We start from the raw sequence: 17,245 nt of genomic DNA, 5'->3' as shown, positions 1-17,245 counted from the left end.
TGGCTGAAACAAAGTGGAAGATCCAGATGCACATCCATATCCTCATATCCTCTTCAGCAGTTCTTAAAACGTTAGCACAGATATCTGGTGCTTCATTGAGCATAGTTTTAAAAATATTGAATTAATCTATTTTCCTCACTTTAAAGAAGAAATTGAAGCCCAGAATATTAAATAATCTTCCAAAGATTACAATGGGGTCACTGGCAGAGCCTAGAATAGCACCTGTATCTTCAGTCCATTGCTCTTTCTAATACACCACACTGTCTCTCTATAAAAAAGGACAAGTAATAAACCTATCAACCATACTAGCTCCTCAATGGCTCATAAATTTCTCTTTTCTTCTTTTTTTTTCATTCCAAACATCATATATTTAACTCTCCCAAACATATCCAAATGAATACAATTGAGATAGTACTTATCCATTTCTTGGTAATAGAAAATATAGTTAAAACCTTAAATTTCTAGTTAAAATGTAAGTATAGTAGTAACCATTAAGCAAATGCCCTCTTTACTGACAGTGTTTCAAAAATTGATAAATTAATTGTTGGCTCTAGCTATATAGGGAACTATCAGAACTTCAAGTACAGAATATTTAAGCTTAGTTGGAATAATTGTTTCAGCATTCTTCACAGCAGAAAATGTCTGGAAAAATATATGTCAAATACAAATTATTGGAAAGATTTTTTTTAAAAGATTTTATTTAGTTGTCAGAGAGAGAGAGCACAAGCAGGGGGAGCAGCAGACAGAGGGAGAAGCAGGCTTCCCACTGAGCAACGAGCCCAGTGTGGGACTTGATCCCAGGACCTGGGATCATGACCTGAGCCAAAGGCAGACGCTTAACTGACTGAGCCACCCAGGCGTCCCTAGAAAGTTTTTACAAAGAATCAGGCTGACAGGTAAAATGAATGATGATATTACTGAATCAGAAAAGCCAATTTCAGAAGAGTACTTTTAGTATGGCTTATTTATGTTAAAATATTTACATTAACCTATTTAACCTTTATAACAACCATGTGGAATAGATGCTATTATGACATGTATTTACAAATGTGGCAAATGAGGTTAGTAAACAACAAAACAATAAGTGAAAAAACAACAAAACAAAACAAAACTGCTCAAGGAACTGGGATTTTAATCCAGGCAAACTGTTACCAGTGTACAGCTTTCCTACTCCGGTCACTTATTGTTTTAGAGAAGGGGTGATATCACTGACTTAATGAAGAGAAAAAAGAAAAAAAAATGTATATATAGAACAAACCAATCAAAATGCAATCGAAAGTTTAATGACAAGATTTTTTTCAAAATATAGCTAAATTTAAAATTTAAGTACAATCTTAATTTCATAGAAAGTCTACCAAAAGGGGATTTTCAGGGGCAGGAGAGGGGAAGAGGCATTAGGTTGTATTATCTCTTTTCTCTATAGCTCTCAAGGTAGCCTAATACTAAAAAAGTACCTGTACTAGCACTTCTACTTTTCTAACATTAGAAGTGTTTAATTAATAAAACCTGTTCCTTAAAATGTGGGTTATATAAAATAGATTTATCTTTTAAATGGGGGCTGGATTAAAATAAAGAGATATGCAATTTATTAGCATATCTGATAACAAAATAAATAAATCTTGACAGAAGACACCATACAAAAATGTTAAGTGCATGAAGTGGGGCTAGGGAAGATGAAGCATGAACCATAAAAATTCAACACTCTAGAAATTTGATGGAGTTGTAAGGAAAATGTTATGGAGAAATGAATGTTGTTATAAAGTAAATACAGTTTTTTTACATGTTTTAGGCATTAAGCATGACCTATGTAATACATAAGATTATATTTATGATATTTTTTATATGTACTCTGAGAGTGTCCGGGGGTGTGATCACTAAAAAGGAAATATAGTAAGACAATTTAATCAATAGAACTTCCTTTTTTCATATTTATTACATAAATATTATAGCCACACTAATGAAATTGTACATTAAGTTTTTCCTACAAACTACTGCTCCAAGAAATAAAACTTCTAATTTATCCTTATTTCTTTCTGGTCTATATGCACATGTCATTTTAACATAGCAGATATAAGTTTCAATTAAGCTTCTAAAAAAAGTTTACATTATACCCTGGACAATTTCCCTTATTGCCATAATCTCCACAGGTTATCAAAACTTCAAATAGATATCAGTGGTATGGTGATTAATGTTTACCTACCAGTTTTCTGGGAGAAAAACAGGCCCTGTTTTGTAACATTTGTCTATTTTTATGGTGCAAATACTTCCACTTTGGCCAATTTTGAGCTACCAAAACTATGTCATTGAATGTGGAGTTGGGAAGAGATGCACACAACTAGTTCTCACAAGCTGGCACAAGCAAGCTCCATCACACTATTTTTGGACATATGAATTGTTTCCAGTTTTGCATTATTATAATCCTCACAATGAATATCTCTGGCAGGCATAAATGGTTATCTACCAGTCATTTTTTATCCCCTTAGAACTGTGAACTCTAAGCCAATCTTGATAATTCTAACTCTACCATCAGTGGTTAATTAGGAACTGGCATGAGCAGCAACTGTGGCACAAATACACATCCCCAAAAATACACATATATGAAGAAGTCTACAGAGGAGACTTCGAGAACATTTTCCCTCCGTTTCAAAAGGGCATATGAGTAAGAGAGGCTTAAAATTGTTACATCCGTCTTGTAAAAATAAAGGGACAATTCTAAGAAAAAAATCTTACTGGATGTTGCTGTATACCATCTACAATTGCGCTCATTCCTCAAGCTGCCCCAAGTGTTGCATGCTCACTGCTTATAGCTGCGTCCTTCACCCTAGAAATATACTCTGGCCAAGACCTGCCTTGCCCTCCCCAGGGAGCAGCCAAATCTAGCCCTCCTGACCCCTTCCTTAATTAGGTCATCTCTGAAGATCTACCCCAGCTTCAAACTCCTGTGGGTTTAGTTGAAACACCTGTCCACAATTTAACTTCTCTTCCAAGTCTTTCTGCCCTTATTTCCCCACAGGTGTTGTTTCCAAGTTACGCAGTTGTTACAGGAGTAATTGCCGCAGTCCCCAAATGGACAGACTTGGTATTTGGAAGAACTAATGCTCCTTGGCTTGTGGGGTTAAAATTATCAAATGGGAAAAGTCATATGGAAGCTTATGATAATGCCCCCCCAAGCAGCAAAGATTAAATCAAAAACAAAGGATGCGAACATGATGGTTCACATTATATCCTCCTTTTAATTTACCAGGGTGGTGCCTAAAAAAACAAGCATCAACACATCCTGGCAGATGACAATGGAGTACTATAAACTCAACCAGGTAGCCCCAGTCAAAACTGCTACGCCATTGTGGTATCCTTCCCAGAGACAACTAATATGGACTCAAATACAAGAAATAAAGCCACTTAAGTGACAGATGTGTTTTTTCCCATCCCTATCAAGAAAGACTGGAATCATTCACATATGCTTGGGATGGACAAGAATACATATTGACTAGTCTTCCCCAGGGTTATGTTAACTCTACTGCCCTCTATCATAATATAGCCCCGAAAGACCAAGACCATAAGGACACTCCAGAGAACATCACATTGGTTCACTGTATCAGTGAGAAAGAAGTTCGGCAATTATATTGGAGACCTTGTTTAAACACATCTTCTCCTGAGGGTAGAAGATAATCCTACAAAGATTCAGGAGCCCAGAACATCAGAGAAATATTTAGGAACCCAATGGTCATTGGCATGGCCAATCATCCCTCCAAAGCAAAAGAAAAATTACTATATCTTGTACCTACCACCAATGAGAAAAAAGCACAAATCCCTGATAGACAGCCTCTGGATTCTGAAGGCAACATATTCCACACTGCGGAATACTGCTTTGATTCACTTACCAAGAATTATAGAGGTTGCTGGCTTCGAATGGAACCCAGAGCAAGAAGCAGCTCTAGATTAAGTTCAGGCTATAGTGTGAGCAGCCCTGACACTTGGGCTATACAATGCAACAGAAGGTGTGCTATTAGAAGCATCAATGGTGGGAAGAGATGCCATGTGAAATTTATGGCAAGCCTCAATAGGGGAATCAGGATGTACATTCCTAGGTTTGTGGATCAAGACCATGCAGCCTGCGGTGGAGAATTATACACTACTTGAAAAACTGCCCCTGGTATGCTCCTGGCCTTGGTAGGGACAAAGATCTGATCAAGTGACCAAACAGCCAGAAGTGCCCAACATAAGCTAGGGTCTGTTAGGCTCAACAAATCAAAAGGTTCGACACATCAAACAACAATCCATTGTAAGATAGAAGTGATGCATCCATGTTTGAGCGTAAGTAGGGCCAAGGGATATAAGAAAAATGCATGTGCAGGTGGCGCAGACTTAAACACCAACTACTATTATTGTATCAGCGTCTCTTCCTCAGCTCACATCTATGGCCATATAAGGGGCCATTATGACTGTGGAAAAAGGAGACAAAGTCATGCCTGGTTCATAGATAGGTCAGCTCAATATATATATATATATATTGAGCCAAAAGTAGACTGTTGCTGTCCCGTCAGGGGTAGTCTTGAAGACATCAGTAAGGAAAATCCTTTCAATAGACAGGGCTTTAGATGGTATATCTGGTCATCCACTTTGTGTAGAAAGAGAAGTGCCATGGGTAAGAATATAGGGACACAGACTTGGGCTAATGACTTGGCTAACTGGTCAGAAGCCTAGAAAGAAAAAAACCTGAAGGATTGAGGAAAATGATGTCTAGAGAAGAGGCTTGTGAATAAACTCATGGGAATGAGAAAAAAAAACAAACTACATATCACACATTAAAGCCTTTATGGGAGCTAGACTCCAAGGATGGTCCCTCAGTGAACTGTGTCTCATAGTGTTCATGCCCTTTTATAGACTGCTTCCATTTTATGTAACTTGTTTACTGTAACTTGTTTATAACCAAGAATATAATGGGAATGATGCTGCATGACTTCAAAGCTAGGTCAAAATAAATACTAGCCTTGGGCCATCATATAACAAGTCCTACTAACTAGAAACTTCTATGTTGAAGAGGCCAAACGTAGGTGCATTGATTCAGAATCCCAGCTGAGCAGTCTTCCAACCATGCCTGCCAAGGTGCTAGATATGTAAGCGAAGGCATCTCGAACCCTCTAGAACAGTCCATCCTACCAATTAAATTCCACCAATTAAACTCAGTAACACCAAATGAAGAAGAAAAATTACCCGACTGAACCCTGCCTGAATTCCACACTCACAAAATCATGACAAATGAGGAGCCTCTGGATTAGTGGCATGAAGTATCAACTAATTCTCTTCACAAAACCAAGTACAAGCCTGGACAAAATTATCAAAGACAACAATTGCATGGCTATGGAAGTCAAAGACACATAAAAATTTGAGAAAAACTGCTAGAAGTTCAGATAATAACAACAGAAGTCTGTTACCTTCTTACCTGGGATTGTTCCCATAACCCTCTTCTGGCACAGTACATACAAAAGAAGGGGTCTATGGGAAGGATCAATAGTTTTAGCAGTGCAGGGCTGTCTGGAAAAAACAACAGCTCTGCTACCAGATCTTTGCTACTTGATTTGGGGTGGGGGTGAAAACCCATGGCTCTGTCAGCTCAAAGAGACAAAGTCAATAGGAAACAGAGAAAATCAGCAGTTTTGCTACCCTAAGACTGCAGTCCCATATAGTAAATGGCAGCCAACCAGAAATGTTGCAGAGAGACATCAGAAATGAGAGACCCACAGAAAAAAGCTAGTCACTTTTCAGACTGACTAGGAAACTACACCATGTTCAGGGGAAATACCAAAAGAGCCTGGTAGTAAGTAAAACCTAAGAGTGACTTGAGAACTGGCTGAACTTTGTTTTTGTTTGTTTTGATATTAGTCTGGGTTTGTCTTTATGAATACTTATAGAATCATGGCCATTTCTTCATGTTTAAAAATTTTTTTTGAGTAGTTTTAGCTTTACAGAAAAATTGAGCTCAAAGCTCAAAGAAGTGTGCGTGTGTGTGTGTGTGTGTGTGTGATTCCTCTGGGGGGGAAAAAAGAAGCAGAAAAACTAGTTGAAGAAATAATGACTGAAAACTTCGCAAATTTAAGGAAAAACATTACTCTATAGATCCACAAACCTTCATGATCCCTAAGTAGGATATACACAAGAGACCTAAACCTAGACAGGACAGTCAAACTGCTGAAATCCAAAGACAAAGAGAATATATTGAAAACAGCAAGACACAAGACCCTTTATCTCTAGAAAAAAAAATGGAATGACATATACAAAGTGCTGAAAGAGGGTGGCAAGGCTGTCAACCAAAAATTCTATATCTAAAGAAATTATCCTTCAAAAATAAAGGTGAAATAAAAAACATTTTCCAGATTAAGAAAGCAAAACAAAAACTGAGATGTATGCCTTTTGCGCCATAGGGTCAAGCACCTAACTTCGTAGCTAGAACTGGCTCCCTAAATTTGCAGAATCAAATGAATAAAAAGTTATAATTTATTAACACTTATAACATTATTTCTTTGGGAAAATGCATCTAAAGTTCAAAATTAGAAATACGTATTTCCTTTTTCCTCAGTAAAATTTGGAGAGTTGCCCCCTCCTACCATCTAAGAATAGGACATGAGACCCAAATTCTAGGTTAATTAAACCCCAGGTATCTTCAGTTACAAAGCACAGGTTAGTAGCCCCATGGGAAATAAATTTTCTCTTTAAAAAATTCCCGACATGTACAGAGCAGGATGTGCTGAAATAAAGTGACTTATAGAATCTTCTGTAAGAATAAAATTTAAAGCTCCATCTACTCACACACACACACACACACACTTCTGAATCTGTGTACTGTTTTGTAAAATATAGTCATATCTAAAATGCATTTGGTTTGAAGACTGGGAAGTATTCCATTCATATCCATTTATTCTTAACCCAGAATCTTAACATCTTTTATTCTCTTTTAGCTAATTCCTTATTTCGACTTCCTTCATCTTACATATAGTCTAAACTGTTCTTATTCTAAATTGTTCTTATCATCTTAGTCATCCATTCAAGCTCGTGATTTTCATAGATCCTATTATTTTATTCAACAGTCCATTCAAAAAATTAATTATAATTATATATTTCAAGATTTAGACAAAATTATCAGGAGCATCTTAGATTCCTATGAAATTAAACCTTTACCTATATTTCATTAGTTCCTCTGTTAAAAGAATTAACAAACATCAGTCTTGTACTGTAGGAGTCCATACTTGAACTTTACTATGTCAGGCTCATTTTATTTGCTCTTAACCAAGCTAAGCCATACAAAAAGAGGCAGATAAGCAGTTCCAGGGAGAATGAGGTTATATATGGCAATAATTTGAGCTGCCCTTCTGCTTTGAAGCATACCCCAAATATTTCCTGAAAAATCTCTTCTCATGGATACATCCTAGAAAGGGAAATAGTTTCTATCATAAGCTAACAAAAACAAAAGCCCAACCCATGTATAATTTTCTTGGATGAGCCAGCTAGCATAAATGCAGTCAGATTTACAGCACAAGTTCTTATTCTTGTTCCACAAAAAGAAAAAAAAAAGCAATTCTAGGGTCATAAAAATACTTTCATATTTCATATTCTAGTACTATTTTGACATTTAATGTATTTTAGTTGAATGAAATAAAGAATGAATGTATGAGTGAATGAATGAATGAATGAATTTACTGAATACTGATTGAAATATTGAATTAGACCCAACTTTTCTGCTATTTCAATGCTTTTTTTTTTTTAACTCAAATATAATTGGCTGGTGCAGCATTTGTAACACCATTAGAGTACTTGCTCTGTTATACTTTTTATCAATTAATAACAATATGCTTTTCACAAAGCTCTATATTTTCCTATCTACTGAATAAATTTCATTACCAGTTTTTAAGCTGTACTATATATCAATATCTAAAGCATCATCTATTGAATTCTAATCCAACTTAACAGACTTCTATATTCCAAACTAAGTTCAACAACTAATCTATAATTTAATTTTGCTTTTAATTTTTCACTCAACTAGCTAAGCACCCTCTCAAATATCCCACAAACTGAAATTTGTAAGATTATTTTCTTGCTATGTTGGGTACTATATCTTCCATTAAAAATAATCCTTTTTCTTTAGGCAAATGCTTAACATAGTGTTTCATCTATATAATTAACAAGGAAATATTTTTGCAAAGAAAAGAATTACCATCTTCAACATTCATGTGCTACAATTTATCAGGAAACAAAAAATTCTTTATTCCCATTTGTAAATTTACCTTCTGGTTATGCACTTTACAAATTAACTTTGAGTTCATTTAACTTCTTAATCTGTTTATATTTACGTTATATAATTTCAAGTCTGGCATCAGATTCATAATATGTATTTTCAACTTGATTTCTCATCTGATAAAAAGTATCCTATTTAAAAAAGAACTTGATGAAATAATTTCATAATGTTGCCTAATATAGCAAGAGTGACTAATTATAACCATGTAACTTCGATGCAGTTGAGTTCTTTTTATCCTGTAATGAAGCCCTAAGACTCATATTACAATTGGAATAATTATTTAGTATAAAATTATTTTATCAACAGATGGAGTGAATATACAAGAAAGTATTCAATCTTTAACTTTTAAAAATTTTACTTGTGGAAGTCTTAGTAATAAAATAGATAGCTGAAAAAAATTTTAAATATTCCCATTATTACAACTTACTCTAAAAGTTTTTTAGTCCATTTGGCTCAGAATTCCTTACATGTTTAATTGGTCTCAAATACCATAAATCAATATTTTCTTCAAATTTCTAATGAATATTGGCTATCATTTCAATAGCCTATTTTCCTTATAAACATATACAGTAAATCAATTACTTAAAAATTATACGAAACTTGAGATTATACAAGGGGATAAATTTCACTATTGATACTGACAACCAAACTCAGACATATATAAAGCTGATATCTTTAGCACTTGTTTTTACTACTTTAAGACTCATGCCTGTATCTGGAGATTTGCAGTCTATCGCCCCTTTTTCCTGTTCTGGATCTGTTCTCCAAATTGCTCCATCTTCACATCTCCACTCCTTCCCAAAAATAAGTTAAAGGATGTGCTACTTTCAAGAGTCTAATAATCGAATCAAATGTTTCACAGTTTATAACTTAGGACACTGCCATACACATGTATGCCTGCATTTACCAGTCTAGTCCCTCAAGATTTTACAGGAAAACAAAAGAGACCTGCAACAACCAAGTCAAATCAGTCAGGTTAGAACCCAGAAGACGGGGAAAACTAAAACTCTTCACAATGATCTCACTGCTTAAAAACAAAACAAAACAAAACAAAAAACACAGAATCCTTTGTGAGTTGAGCAAATGATTGACAGCATGACTATGTAACTAAAGTGAAAAATATGTTGCATTATAATACTAAAATTAAACTGTACCAAATAAGAAAAAGTATCGTGTTTATAATACATCAATTAGCCACTGAACAACATCTTTAGACATTTCTCTGGGTCTAGAAGAAGATGGGGGGTAGAGGGAAGGCAGAAAACACTAGCATCAGGTGAATCACAAAATTATAACATAAGGAAGTAGGGCTTTAAAACAGTTTTTGGCCATAATCCACAGTAAGAAATATATATTTTACATTGTGGGCCTGTAGAGAAAAACCATTTTATAGATCTATTACCCTTATTCTGTGTACTCTACTCTGATATTTTCTACTCTATCCTATTCCAGTCTCCCTCTTTTTTTTTTTTAATGCTGGCCATGACTCTCATTTGATTCTAAAAGTGAGGAGAGAAGGAAAATAAGTGGAGAGGCCAAGGGTGGAGGGTGGAGGTGGTTATGGGGGGCTTTGCCCCACAAGGGATATTTGACAATTTCTGGAGATATTTTAGGTTGTCATAACTGGGGGTTGGCATGCCACTAGCATCCAGTGGGTAGAGGCTAAGGATGCTGCTAAGCACCTTATAATGCACAAGACAGTCCTGCAAAACAATTATCCAGCCCCAAATGTCAATAGTACTGAAACTGAGAAATGTGCTCTAGACTATTTAATAAGGAAATCACAGATAAGACTGGAAGGTCAATATTTCTTTTTAAACCTTAGGAAAAAAATATATTTTAAAGTTTGAGAGAGATGTCTAGCAATTAGATTCAGAGATACTATGACATCAGCAATCTAAGACGTATCTCTTTCCATAATCTGAAGACAAAAAAAGAAAAAATCAGTTTGCAATTTTCTAACCCAACACAAAATATGAGGAAGTGATCACTATAGCATTGTAAAGAGCTAACTATATCATGGTTGAGAGATAAGTGTTACAAAACATAGAAATCACATAAAATTAGTGGAGATAACCAATGCCTCTCCTTCTGAAGTCCTTATAGTACCTGTAATACAACGGGCTTATATTGCTAGTTATTTTAGACTCTCAATTTCTTAAGGGAAGAAACTGTGTCTTATTCATCTCTATATTTTCTACTAGGTCCAATCCAACATCTTGCAAATAATAGACACTAAAAAGCATTTGGCCAAAAAGGGAATAGATGTCTAATATTTAGTAACATACTGATTTACATCTCAAAATTGTATCTCAATGGTTAAAAAGTATATTCTTCTTAGCCTAAAAATACAAGCCTAGTTCAACATGTGGCAGATCATAGAAGAGCTGAAACCAACATAAATGACCATAATCCATGTAACCATGACTATACGTTCATTCCAAATGCTTGAAAGCTGTCTCGAAGAAGTCTTAGCTATTGTTGACTGTCATAAAACATTAAATAAGTAATCTAAAAATGTTTTTACTATCTACTATTTGACAAATTACCAGACAATGAACATCCTATTATATTTATAGATGAGGAAACCGACCAAGAGTGGTTAAATAGGTAGGAGAAGATCATGTAGTTAATGAATTTCACAGTCAGGACTTTAACTCTAAAACCCATGCTCTTTCCATAAAACCCTGTTACTGTTTCACAACAATGGCCTAATCACTCATAAATTGTAATTATCAGTATCATTTAATAAAACATGGTGAATGAAATGATATCTACTATAAATTTCGGTGAAATTCTGCATATTTAAAATTAGATCTATTCACAGAGACAAATGACAAATCAATAAGAAGAGCCAAAGCCACCAAAGCACCAATAAAGTGTAAGTTAAAAAAAAAAAAGGCTAGCCAATAGGACAGCAAAGAAAATAAATTAAGTAAACTATACTTAAGTAAACTAAGCCTATAAGCTTAGTTATTTCATTATTTTAAAAAAATCAGGAAAGATCCTGCTATGTAGTAGAAGCTATAATATGACATACAAGGGCCAGCAAAGACTCCTTCTGCAACAATAATGCTGCCTGGTGCTATCTGTCTATGCAATGCTGGTTAACACTTTACATTACTTGATCCAAATCTGCTTTGCACATTTTTGAAAAGTTGTGCACAAGCATGAAAAGAGACAGAAATGTAAAGACAATGAGAAAGATGTCTCAGGTTTAAAACACCTTCTTTGGGGTCATTTAGCCTAGGGATAATAAAGCAAAGAGATAACTATCTTTTAAAAGTTGGTTGATCCTCATCAAAATGATATATCCACATATAAGCATACAGGGAAAAAAATGCTGCTAATAAAACTTCTCTAATTATTAGAAGGAATTTTCAAACATTAGTTAACTACCAATGATGGCTATGGATCACAGTGCTAGATATCTTAATGAGTAGCTTATTCCAAAATTAGACTGATACTGTTTCCACAAATAACCAAAAGTGCTTCTCTCTTGAAAAGCCAAGATATGACAAAATTTAATCTCTGTCCCAGTCTCTCAACAGCTATAACTTCATATCAATGAATAGTACTACCAGGGGTAACATCCAATAGGAAAAGTTTGTTTTACTTAAATTTCTTCCTCCAAAGCTGAAGTAAATTACGACTGCAGAAACCACACCCTGTGATGCAGATTATTAGGCAGATGAGAAGAACAACCATCTCTCAGCGTCCACTAGGAGTTCAAGACAGGGAGGATACAGATGTGAGTGACATTAAGTTTCTTTCCATATTTGATAAATGTTTTAAGTTCTGCTAAATAGCATTATGTAAGATTTTAATTCAACTCATGTACAGCTTTTTATTTATGTGAGATTTTTATATGTTTACTTTTTACATCTTTAAGTGGTAAAACTGAAGGCATTACTTTAGCAAAGAATAACAGAATTATATAAGAGAATCTAAACTAATCCACTAAAGATAACCAAGCTATCTGTTTCTCAGCTTTTAGTAGTATTATATACTCAGGCAACTATGGAAAACAACCAAATTAAAAATTATTAATGATACTTAAAGTATTACAGCTTCTGGGACATAAACCTTCTATATGTCCTATGATAAAATTAAGATCCACAGTTTCTCCTTCTAGACCTTTCTATTTTAATAAACACAATTTTCTTATTATTTATAATCTCAATGCAACTTCTATAAAATGAGGCTCTAACTTGGTTTTCTTCTTTCACTGTATATGCATCTTCCCCAAGCCCATCTGTTGAATAACTGATCTCTTCCCCTTTGGTTTGCGGCACTTTCTATGTTCTTATTATTTATTTGTTCTAATATGAATTTTGGTATAAGGATTATTTTCAGCAGAAGGCACCTGAGAAGAAGCAAATACAAGAAAACTGCCTACCCTCCCCCCATTTGCCTCAAAGTAGGACATAAATTGTAAAGGTGTCCCCCCTGCCCTCTATAAGGAAGGACAGAAGTTAATTGCTCTTCAGCAGGCAAGAGATGGCTCCAGAGAAGTCTACATAACAAACTTTACCAGCTAGCCCTTACCTTCCATTAGTTCCCTCATACACTTACCTTCCCATGATTTGCTACCCTAGAAACTCAAAGTCCTTTTTCTTTGTCTTGTCATCTCTCTAAAAATCTATTGTTCTTTTGTAAAGAGACTATATAAGCACAAATTCTAACCACCCCTTTAAGCTTCAGGTAGCTGAAAGCTCCCACATGTACGCACAATGAACATGATAATAAACTAGTTTTTTTCTTGTTAATCTGTCTTTTGTCATTCCCCTGCCCCAATGAGCCTAAAAGGCATAGAGGGGGGGGAAAAAAGAGTTAAGTTTTTTTCTCTGTACACCTTCCAGATTAACTTCTAGAAATAAAATATAGGCATCAATTGGGATTATAATTAGAATGGCCTTAACCCCAAGACATTGCTTAGAAAGAACATGCATCTTTACAATATTTAGCCATCCCAATCAGGAACATGAAATGAGTATCTACTCACTCAATGACTATCTTCCTTTATGTTACTCAGTAAGTTTTATAGCTTTCTTCATCTAGGCCCCCCTCATTTCTTATTAGTTATTTTTAAATCACGTTTTCTGTTTTTAGCTCAGAATGGGAACTGCTTTTCATTCACTTTTCTAACTATTTTTGGTACAGCACAAAACGATTGCATATTAATTTCATATCTAGCTGCCTTCTTGAATTCCTTTTTGATTCCTGTTGATTCTTATGAAGAAGTCGATTATTCATCAAATGGTGTCAGAAAATTGTGTGTATGGTGGGCAAGAGGTGGGTGGTATAGGAGATTCATGCTAGATACTCCCATATCTGGTGTATTTCGGCATATACCAAAATAAATTACAGAAAGATTAAAAAGTTAAAGGTTAAAAGCAAATAATAAAAACATGAGAAAATACACAGCTGAATATTTAACTGACTTGGGGATGAATAAAGAGTTTCTATGGATTAAAAAAATGGGAAAAAACCACCAAAGATACAAAGACAGCTATATTAAATTCAATATTCCCAAGTGACCACAGAAAATTAGTAGATAAACATCAATATGGGAAATACACTTGAAACATGACAGTTAAATGGGTAAAAATCCTAACCATATAAAAAGCTCTTATAAACCAGTAAGAGAAAAACTAATTAATACCCAATAGGAACGTGGGCAGAAGAAATAACAGGAATGAACAGGTAATTCATAGAAGATATCACACACCAATAAAATACAAAACATTCAACTGCACAATCAAATTCAAATTAAAATGACAAAGAGATAGCATTTTTGTGGCCTATTCAACTGCAAAGATTTGGTGCTTTGAGACTGAAGAAAACTTTAACTTCTGACAGGAGTATGGAGCGTTATAACCTTCCTGGAAAGCAAGTTGGTATTCTGAACCAAAAGCTTGTAAGAATCAAAGCATGAATATATATTTGTGAAATACTCAGGGATTAGACAAAAATTCTTATATAAAGATAACCATTAGAATATTATTTGTGCTAGCAACTGGAAGCAACAGCAACACCCCCAAATAAAGGAATAGTTTGTGGTACATCCATATGATAATATGATAGACTATTAGTGCAGCCATTTTTAAAACATATTTCAGAAGAACAACTAATGGCTTGGAAAAAAGTTAATGATATGGTATCAATTGAAAAAAAATCAGAATACAAATTATGTATAGCATGATACCAATTTTACAAATACGTGAAATATACATGCATAGGAAAAAGAGAAGAAAATACAAAATGTTAACAACGGTTAGATTTGGGGGGAAAGATTATGGATAGTTTGTATTTCATTCTTTACACTGAAGAATTTTTCAGATATTCTATAGTAAATAACATTGCTATTTGTAAAAGGAAACACACACAGAATATTATTTTACAACTATAGCTAATAGATATTTCTTAATACACCATGAAGTGATGCAAGAAAATTTTCAGAAACAAAGCGGAAAAGTTTTTTTTAAAAAAATCAGTAAACTTCTCTTCCACATGAACAACAGAAGATATTTACTTTTAAAAACTTGAAACTTTCTTCACATAACTGGCACCATTAAGAAACTTTTAAAATAAAGGTAGTAATCTCTAACTATTAAGGGTTTATTACAAATACAACCTAAAAAGAAAGCCCCCAGGGAATCAACTATAGGGAAAGTGTGATTAGAAGACAGTACTTACCTTTTTCACTTACACTCTCACTTTCAATCTCAACGTCATCACAACTTGTGTATTCAGGTGTGGAAGCTAATTCCTCCTCTGAACTGCTCAATGAAACCTGGCGCATTTTACCTCCCTTCTTTGATTTATGAGGCTTTGGTGGTGGAGGTCTCACAGACTCTGACTGATCGGAACTGAGAGAATCATTCCTTAACATTGTTTCCATCTTTTCCCGTTTTGTTTTCCTCACAGCAGAGCTAGGATCTAAGTGGTGTTGTTTTCTCAGTGGGTCAGTACGTCTCATGTCTGGTCTATCAATAGGTATTGGACTCCTCCGGGGGGTGGGAGGACTATGGTTTGTGGTCCTTTGTGGGTAAGAACTTGGTCCCTGAGCCTCTCGAGTTCTTTCCATTGAGTAAGATCGCTGATTTTCCATGGCAGCTCTACGTTCAGATATAGATCTCTGCCTTGATGGTCGTTCCATCCTCAGCATAGAAATCCTAGAATCTTCCAGCTCAGCATTTGCCAAAGAAACATCACTATGCCTTCTCTCATGCCTCGCTCTGGACACTTCCGCATGAATACGCATTTGTTCTTCATAGGGCTGTGGCTTTACTGGATAACGGGCCAAATTTGGGTCACTTCGATAGCGCGCCTGGTATTCTTCCTCTCTCCTTTGCCTTTCATACTCATCTCTGCTCTCCGCATCCTCATCATCTACAATGTATTCTTTGGAATGCCTATGACTTCTCCTGTTGGAGTCCCTGTAATTTATATGGTCAGACTCTTCATAAAACTGAGGTTCACGCTGAGACCTCCTATCAGCATAATCTGATGGAGATCTAGGCATGGTGTTATCTGAAGTAGCATACTGTGGATATTCTTCTCGTTCTTCTCTTTGGTCGTATCTTCTATTCTGATCTCTGGATACTGACGGACTTCGTGTCCTAAGTAAGCAAAGGAAAAGAATGATGAGAAGAGCAACGTCTAAACATTTCAACATTTTATTAATTCACTGGTGGGTTGATGAATTAAATTCAAATAGTTCTTTTGCTTTTTTAAAAAAAATTCTTTTTAAAGTCATGCTTAACAAAAGATTTACTAATATTCATTTTATTCAGTTCAAATAGGAAATTTAAAAGGTATTTTTGATATGGTTCTTTAATGCCTGGCACACTACATATGGAATATACCTATGCCCTGAAATAAGATAGCATCATACTCTGCTGCTGCAAAATGGACTTTTCTATAATTTCTTTGCTTGGCTCAATACACTTCGACAATCTCCCAACTGCTATTCAGAAGCTTTGAAAAACTCCACCTGACATTCTCTCTATTCCTGACACCTTGATATAGTCACTTGAAAACATAATGAAGCCAAACTAATTTGGTTCAAGAGTTGAATACTTTCTGACTAAAATTAAATACTTGCTCTTAAAAATCATTTTTCATAGGGGCCCCTGCGTGGCTCAGTTGGTTAAGCATCCGATGCTTGGTTTCAGCTCAGGTCATGACCTTGGGGTTGTGAGATCAAGCCCCATGTCCCGCTCTGTGCTAGGTGCAGAGTCTACTTGTCCCTCTCCGTCTGCTCTTCTCCCCACTTTCTCTCTCTCTCTCTCTCAAATAAATAAGTGAATAAAATCTTTTTTAAAAAATCATTTTTCATTCATCAGCTACCTAGATCACTCCTAGTATTGGTTCATCTAAATCATTTATCTCCAACCCTTCTTTATTGCTCTAACTTGAGATAAGCAATTTAAATAAATAACAACAATAATGACTTATTCATCACACACACACACACAAAGTCTTTGTAGAACTCAGAAGGGACTGCTATTTTTATTCTATCTTCATTGAGATTAAGGCCAGCTCCATGAAACTTGTCTTTGTCTTCACATCTTACCCCGCATACTTCCTTATAGCCTCAGATGAAGAGACCGTATATTAAGTTCTCAACCTGCCCGTCTAACACTGGTACAACACAGCGGACTTTGTAATCATAATAATACTCCTTGTCAACAAAATATTCACACTGACCTCTTCTCTGGTACGAACCCAGATAGCATCAACCACTAGCCGTGAAAAGCAGTGGGACTGGACTCCTGAAGATGACAGAAGTTCAGAATATCTGTTACAGGGATTTTTGCCAGGACATAGGAACAGGAGATAATAAAAAGTGAGGTCAGTTGAAGTTCAAGATGACCAACATTAGATAGCTCAGTTGTGAATTTCTTAGATGTTATTTGGCGGGGGGGGGGGGGGGGGGGGGGGGGGGGG

The 17,245-nt window shown here is 35.3% G+C and overlaps 1 protein-coding gene across 46 annotated transcripts in view; it reads right to left on the bottom strand.

Moving 5' to 3' along the window:
* The window catches only part of RIMS2 (regulating synaptic membrane exocytosis 2), a 587,808-nt gene that overhangs the window by 306,605 nt on the left and 263,958 nt on the right, over positions 1-17,245 (bottom strand). For all 46 annotated transcript variants that reach the window (XM_032415998.1, XM_032415989.1, XM_032416001.1 and 43 more), the window contains one exon: positions 14,990-15,915. In XM_032415998.1, the coding sequence (XP_032271889.1) occupies positions 14,990-15,915 (926 nt within the window). The remainder of the gene's footprint in view (positions 1-14,989; positions 15,916-17,245) is intronic.

Source organism: Phoca vitulina, unplaced genomic scaffold (genome assembly GCF_004348235.1).
Source record: "Phoca vitulina isolate PV1807 unplaced genomic scaffold, GSC_HSeal_1.0 scaffold18, whole genome shotgun sequence".
NCBI lineage: Eukaryota > Metazoa > Chordata > Mammalia > Carnivora > Phocidae > Phoca > Phoca vitulina.
The sequence above is the reverse complement of the archived record's forward strand: the minus strand, read 5'-3'. Positions and strand labels throughout refer to the sequence as shown.